Raw genomic sequence first — 7,322 nt, forward strand, 5'->3', positions numbered from 1 at the left:
ACAGAATCTCTTTCTCGAGTAAACTGACCATTGAGCAGGTTTCCGCGAGAAAAAACAACTATGAGGTCAGGTAGACAGATAAAAGGGACTCCACACCATTGTGCATAAGACAAGGCAGTTTGGTGAGCTATTCGCACCTACTAGGTTATGGGCGTTAAGGGCATCTCCAATTTGGTTATATTTCATCCTTTATTAAAGTATAGATTGTAATTCTTTTCTTAAAAAAATACTAACATGCTAGTCAACGCAACCAAAAGTCCAAGCATGAAAAGGGCTAGTCAATCCACATAAACTTGACAATAACATGGAGAAAATAAATTGTAATGATATTCATCAATTTGGAGTGATAGAGGAATTTATTTACAAATGAAACAACTAGGTCACATTATCAGTGCATATCTCTCCCAACGTACAAGGGCTATTACTCGTTTATTAAAAAGCAGCGCCAGTTCTAGTTTAAACCCATAGACAAATTGACAGGAAAAATCAAAACCATCAAAAACACTTGCACATTAATGCATACAAGTATAACAGCAACAACGGGACAAATCAGTAAGACGAACAATGATACATATATATACATTACAGCTGCAGCAACCCATGTTTTTAGATAGTACAAATACAACACAAGCCAACGTTGGCAACTCAGCCGTCAAGGGCTGCCCAGCAAAGGAACTCATCAGATCTTAAACCCAACCACACCTACATAAAGTCATAAACGACTCACTTCTCAATTATTCAACGCCAATGATCAGACCACTTGGTTGTGTAATGCCTGCCTTGGTTAAGAGAAAAACAGATGCAAGAGATGCATCTAGCTCCCGCATGCCAGGCATTCTTCCCGGTTGTTCAAGGAGCAGACGACTTGCGCCATTTTGGCTTCATCGTCTTCCTCTGCTAGTTTGCCGTTAGTGCCATTAGTGCCATTAGTGCCATTAGCATCCTGCAAAAATCATGTGTATTCATTATGAGTGGTGATGTTTTGAGCAACTGGGTTGGAAAGACAGCAAAATAGATGCAGAGCCGATGGCCAGAACACGTACCCCATTGACCTTCAGAAAGCCAGTGTCCACAGTAAACTTGATTGCATCAGCAGCTGCCCTTGTTCTCAAATAGTACATCCCAGTTTTCAGGCCCTGGCACAAACCAAAGATTAAGCACACCATTGCTTGTCAGTTTTAAGATTTGATACAAAATGTTGAGGGTTAAAGAAAAAGCTTCAGAATCCCCATGATGAGTTACCTTGGACCAAGCATGGAAATGCAACGAAGTTAGCTTTGCAAAGTTTGGTTGATCCATGTGGACATTAAGGCTCTGGCTCTGGTCGATGTAGCATCCACGATCAACAGCCATGTCAACCAGAGTTTTCTGCTTAATCTCCCAAACAGTCCTGATACAATAATTGAGTAAACTTTCAGATACATATATCGACTGCATCCAGTAGAATGTAATGAGAGGAGGGTGAACCACATACTTGTAAATTGCTTTAAGATCATCAGGGATTTCTTCCATCTTCTGAATAGAACCATCTTCATAAATTATCTTATTTTTCAGAGCAGGTGTCCAGATACCCATCTCAGTCAAGTCATGGAGAAGATGCTTGTTAACCACGACAAACTCCCCACTGGAAAAATGGTAAATAAAATCAATGATATGCACATAGAGTTCAGAATGTGAGCACTAAGACTGTATTTACAAACCTTAGAACCCGCCGACTGTAGATGTTAGATGTGTAGGGTTCAAAGCACTCATTGTTGCCAAGAATCTGACTAGTGGAAGCAGTGGGCATTGGAGCCACCAGAAGAGAGTTTCTTACTCCAACTTTAGAAATAGTTTCCCTTAAAGTTGGCCAGTTCCATCTGGTCGATGGCACTACATTCCACATGTCAGGTTGGATAATGCCCTGCAAGGTAGTTGGTAGAGAACAAAATTTAGGAAGAAGATAACTTGTTACTTTCCAACCAGTGATTCAGTCACTAAGGTGAGTGGATGCAAATTTAGGGGGAAAATTGGACAGAAAACTACACAAGGAAAGGCAACATTACACTGTTTTCTGTTTTGAAAATTGGACTCTTTTCACTAACTAAAAAGAGAGATTTGTAGAGGGAGAGGAAAACCTTGCTGACAGGGCTCCCTTCATATGTTTCATAAGGGCCTTCTTTAGCCGCCAGTTCAGCGGAAGCTTTCAGAGCATGGTAGTAAATAGTTTCAAAAATATCCCTATTCAATTGCTGAGCCTGAAAAGGAGAATGCATTTGTTACATATTGGCTAAGCCAGAAAGGAACAGATGCCAGAGTTTATTAACTGGGAAAGGTACCTCAGGTGAATCAAATGCCATGCCAAGTAACATGAATGTGTCTGCCAAGCCCTGAACTCCTATGCCAATTGGCCTGTGTCGCATATTAGACCTCCTTGCGGTTTCAACCGGATAATAATTCATATCGATTATTTTGTTTAGATTGAAAGTAACAGTTGAAGTAACCTGGCAAAAACAGTATGTTAGGACATTATTTGACAGGCCAGAAATGAGGATCTACAGTGGGATCTGAGCAAACCTCGCCTAGCTTGTCAAAGTCAAAGTATCTATTTTTTGACCCATTGCTACCAGCAAGCTTAGATGGATGGGACTCTATTGGGACACCCTGCAACAGAAGTTTATTGTAAGGCATAAGAATACAACCTCCATCACAATGATAGAATCCAGGGCACTGAGAATGTATACCTTTTCCCTTACAAAACGTGGCAAAGCAATAGATGCTAGGTTGCAGACAGCAGTTTCCTCAGGACTTGTGAACTCAATTATCTCAGTGCACAAGTTTGAAGATTTGATCGTGCCCAGATTCTGCTGGTTACTTTTCCTATTACATGAATCCTGCAGATAAATAAGAGTTTTAATAAATCATTGGAACCTGATCATTGACAGCATCAAAACTTGGAATACAATATAATGTTTTGACATCAATTGTACCTTATAGAGCATATAAGGTGTGCCCGTTTCTATCTGTGCCTTCAAAATGTCAAACCAGAGGGTCTGTGCTGGAATAACCTTTTTGGCCTTGCCCTGAAACCAGAAAGTGGATCACTGAAGAGTGTTCCTTTTTTAACTCAATCTATATGGATAAAGTTTTGAACTTACTGCTTTCTCATATTTCTTGTACAACTCCTCAAACTTCTCGCCCCAGCAATCAGCCAACCCTGGAGCTTCATTAGGACAAAACAGGGACCAATCCTCATTATTTTGTACTCTTTGCATGAATAGATCAGGAACCCAGAGAGCAAAGAAAAGATCCCTTGCACGGTTCTCCTCCTGTTAAATTGGCATTCATCAGAACGCCTTCTAGAGATAGTATATGACAGAAACACAGATCACAAACAAAGCACATAGGTTTGGGTTACACTAAGCAGATAATTATTTAAAAGCCTCCATATTATGCAAAAAATGTACTACATAGATATTATGTTGATATGCACTACTTTCTTGCATGGGCATAAATTGCAGCAAACTAAAACTAGCAAAGGCATCTGTACTATGGGATACCCTTTAAAGGTAACAGGTAAATTCAAATGTTATAGATAGTACAGAAAATTTGAACGGTTATGGACTTCAGTTTCAAAACAAAAACAGTAATTAGATAGTGCCAGGTTAACATTTTACCTTGCCATGGTTCTTTCTCAGATCAAGGAACTCAAAAATATCAGCATGCCAGGGCTCCAGGTATACAGCAAAGGCACCTGATTTTTCAAAGAACGAATGAATTTCAGAAGACTATGGAATTAGAATTGGCCATAAGAACTGTTAACAGACAAGTAAAACGCACCCTTTCTCTTGCCTCCACCCTGATCTACATAACGAGCAGTATCATTGAAGACACGTAACATAGGAACAATCCCATTGGATGTCCCATTTGTTCCTCGAATATAACTCCCAGTAGCACGAATGTTGTGAACTGAGACACCAATCCCTCCAGCAGATTTGCTTATGACAGCACATTCCTTGAGAGTATCATAGATTCCCTCAATGCTATCATCTTTCATGCAGATAAGGAAACAGCTGCTCAGCTGCATCATGAAAATTGAAACTGTTAGTAAACAAATCCATGGTTCACATTGAGGATTTATGTTGGCAGATCACACATTACCTGAGGTCTCGGGGTGCCAGCATTGAAAAGGGTTGGCGAAGCATGAGTAAACCAGCGCTGGGACATGAGATGGTACGTTCTGATGGCAGAGTCAATGTCATCCTTGTGTATCCCTACTGAAACCCTCATTAACATGTGCTGCGGCCTCTCCACGACAACTCCACCAAGCTTCAGGAGGTAGGACCTCTCCAGAGTCTTGAAGCCGAAGTAGTCATAATCGAAGTCCCTGTCGTAAATTATCTCGCTGTCCAACCGAGAGGCGTTCTGGAACCAAATGTCACAATATCAGGAGCAGCATGGCACATGTTAAAACAACGCACATCGTGGAACAAACAGAGCAGAACAGAGCAGGGCATACTAGAATACATCACATCATCCTACTCTTATGGAGATTAAATAATTGTGAAGGAACAGTAAATTCAGGGCAAAATATTATATTCGACTGTTCCCCGCCTATCGATCTACAGTATAAAACAGTTATCTTAGAGGGATTTCCTGTCAGAAATGGGCCTCACCTTCATGATGACTTCATAGATATCCTCGGCAATCAGCGGAGACAGCAGCCCAGATCTCTCGTTGTAGTGCAGGTACATGTCCTTAATCCTGCACCCACAGTCCAGAATTTGTCAGTACCCAAATCCACAAAATCCAACAGAACGAAATCATGGCGGAAACAGGCGTGGTGACTCACGTCTCGGAGAAGGACTTCTTGGTGTTCTTGTGCAGGTTGGACACAGCAATCCTCGCCGCGAGCTGCAGACGAGCGGCAAACAAACCGTCAGTCAGGAGACGCAGGCGCCGAGAGGGGGGGAAACGGGAGGGAAGGGAAGAGATAGATCGAGAGGGGGGAACGTACGGAGGCATAGTCGGGGTGGGAGGCGGTGAGCGCGGCGGCGGTCTCGGCGGCGAGCTCGTCGAGCTGGCTGGTGGTGACGCCCTTGTATACCCCCGCGCAGACCTTCTGCGCGACGAGCACCGGGTCGCAGTGCTCCTGGCTGAGCCCGTAGCTGAGCTTCTTGAGGCGCGCCGTGATCTTGTCGAAGTGCACCGTCTCCGTCCGCCCGTCCCGCTTCACGACGTACATCTTCGCCTCGGAGGCCTTCCGTCGAGCAGGTTGCGCGCGCCGCCGCCGCGGTGTTGGATGGATTGGGTGAGGGGTGGGGCGGGGGGGGTGGTTGGTGGCGCCGTAGGGTTTGGGGCCTCGCGCGGGCCGGTTTAAATGCCTTCCTGGCGCGCCCAGGCCGCCAATAATTATACAGATGCAAAAAAATTGCGCGAAAATGTTTGGGTTTGGACGGGGCTTGGCGCGCGGGCGGGGAGCCGTTTCCCGCGCGGGTTTTGGCGCTGCGTCGCTGGAGGTGCTGAGGTGTGGGCCGGAGCCCATTCGGGGCCCACGCGTCGGTGTGTGTGGTGTGGCCTCTGTGTGCGGGGGCTGACGAGTGGTCCGCGTGGGAGAGGGCGGGAAACCGAGGCGGAGGGGGGAGCGTGCTGGGGAAGGATGATTTGCTTTTTGGGCACGGCCCGCCGGCCGCTGATTTTGGGCACGGCGGCGTGGACTTTGGGGAACCGTCGGGGTGATTTTCGGCTTTGTTTTTCCGGTCGAGCCGCTGTTTCTTCCCGGAGAAGGTGGCGCGGCGACCGTTGAGATCTGGAGGGGTGCTCGGTCCAGAGCGGTACTACGAGCTGCGAATCGAATTCGGTTGAAAGTGTGCGAGGGAAGGAACCGATGCCGACGTACGCAGATGCTGATGCGGTGGCCAGTGGTAAAAATGCGTAGTCTCTTATGGTCTCTGCAGGAAAAGTTTGAGGCTGCGCTGCCATCTTTTCCCCTCTTTTTTGAGCGTTGGATGAGCACGCCCTTTACGAAAGTTCAGATTCACGCAAGAGATTCATTTACTGCGATCGTCTCCTTTTTTACTGAGATCGTCTCCTCGGAGAAAGTATTTGAACGAGCAAATCTTGAAAACATCTCCACCTCATCGTTAACCATCGTCGCCAGAATCAAATTCAGGAGCCGCAAATTGAAACCCACTGATGGCTAAGAACAACTCTATCATGGTCGGCATATCAGCAACTTCAAAAACGCTTTTCAAGTGAACTGGTACGTAGTTTTTTTTTTCTTTTTGCTGCAGAAACTTGTGCCTTTTTGCAAACATAGTGTTGAGTATAAGGATTATTAGGAAGTATATGATAGACTAGGATTTGGTCCTGTCTTGTCTTGTATTTCAAGTTGGTCTTTGTACTTCTACTAGCTGAGTGCCCGTACTTCAAGTTGGTTTTTTTTCTTCTTCGACGTCCAGTATGCTATCCATCTCTTAATATAACCCCTTCATGTAGAAATACAATGTGTATTGTCTCTTCTTTCCTCACCCTTGTATGTGCTTGGAATTTTCCGCAACTCCATCTATGATGTGTCGCTCACCATTTCCTATATAAGATAAGTTGTCAGGATTGTAACTATAAAATGCACCTTTTCCTTCTCCATTGCTCCAACTATCCACCCCTCACCTCTACCACTCCCACTGTATTGCAAAAATGTAATAGCAAAGAGAAGTTTCTTGTAGTAAATTTTTAAACATAGACTATATTTTTCATTTACAGAACCGCAACTATTGCAAAATTATTTTAACTGCAAATTCTACATCATCATTTTCACATCGTATACTACAACATGTTAAATGAACGTTAATCTTGAGAAGACTCGGCAGGCAACCTATAATTATTTTCGACAAGCACTACTTTTTTCTGCAACTCCATCTATGATGTGTCATCGCTTCGCTCAACACTGCCTATATAAAATAAGTTGTGAGGATAGTAACTACAAAATGCACCATTTCCTTCTCCATTGCTCCAACTATCCACCCCCCCCCCCCCACCCCCACCCCCCATTGCATAAATGTATCTGGAGCCATCAATTTTCTGTAGTAAAATTCAAAACATATAATACATTTTTCATTTACATAACTGCAACTATTGCAAAATGATTTTAACTCAAATCATCATTTTCACACCATGTAATACATGTTAAATGAAGGTTAATCTAGACAAGACTCGGCAGGCAGCCTACATTTATTTTCAACAAATTAAAATAATTTCACTTTACAAATTTGTCCATAATATATCCATGATCTTACTGTAGACATGTTCAGAATAGACTGTGTGTATGCCATCCATGCTTGCTG

The 7,322-nt window shown here is 43.8% G+C and overlaps 1 protein-coding gene across 2 annotated transcripts; it reads right to left on the minus strand.

Moving 5' to 3' along the window:
- Positions 1-553: 553 nt before the first annotated feature.
- LOC123165206 (ribonucleoside-diphosphate reductase large subunit) lies at positions 554-5,326 on the minus strand. 2 transcript variants are annotated; one of them, XM_044582836.1, is made up of 17 exons: positions 4,997-5,325; positions 4,832-4,893; positions 4,656-4,743; positions 4,141-4,404; positions 3,820-4,060; positions 3,657-3,733; positions 3,138-3,308; positions 2,970-3,062; positions 2,724-2,873; positions 2,557-2,643; positions 2,319-2,483; positions 2,118-2,237; positions 1,701-1,903; positions 1,475-1,624; positions 1,243-1,390; positions 1,044-1,136; positions 554-943 (listed from the first exon to the last, which is right to left on the minus strand). In XM_044582836.1, the coding sequence occupies exons 1-17, from the start codon at positions 5,222-5,224 to the stop codon at positions 815-817; spliced, it is 2,469 nt and encodes an 822-aa protein (XP_044438771.1). In that variant the 5' UTR covers positions 5,225-5,325; the 3' UTR covers positions 554-814. The 2 variants fall into 2 exon arrangements, with proteins under 2 accessions (XP_044438771.1, XP_044438770.1); XM_044582835.1 differs by having other exon boundaries at positions 1,243-1,624; positions 4,997-5,326.
- Positions 5,327-7,322: the final 1,996 nt, after the last annotated feature.

The sequence above is a fragment of the Triticum aestivum genome, chromosome 7D, assembly GCF_018294505.1.
Source record: "Triticum aestivum cultivar Chinese Spring chromosome 7D, IWGSC CS RefSeq v2.1, whole genome shotgun sequence".
Lineage (NCBI taxonomy): Eukaryota > Viridiplantae > Streptophyta > Magnoliopsida > Poales > Poaceae > Triticum > Triticum aestivum.

Coding starts and splice junctions, on each gene's coding strand:
- LOC123165206 (XM_044582835.1), bottom strand. CDS start 5,224: ATGTACGTCGTGAAGCGGGACGGGCGGACGGAGACGGTGCACTTCGAC. Junction 3,734..3,819: donor GGGTGGAGGCAAGAGAAAGG/GTGCGTTTTACT, acceptor TTGAAAAATCAG/GTGCCTTTGCTGTATACCTG. Junction 2,874..2,969: donor CACCTTATATGCTCTATAAG/GTACAATTGATG, acceptor ATTTATCTGCAG/GATTCATGTAATAGGAAAAG.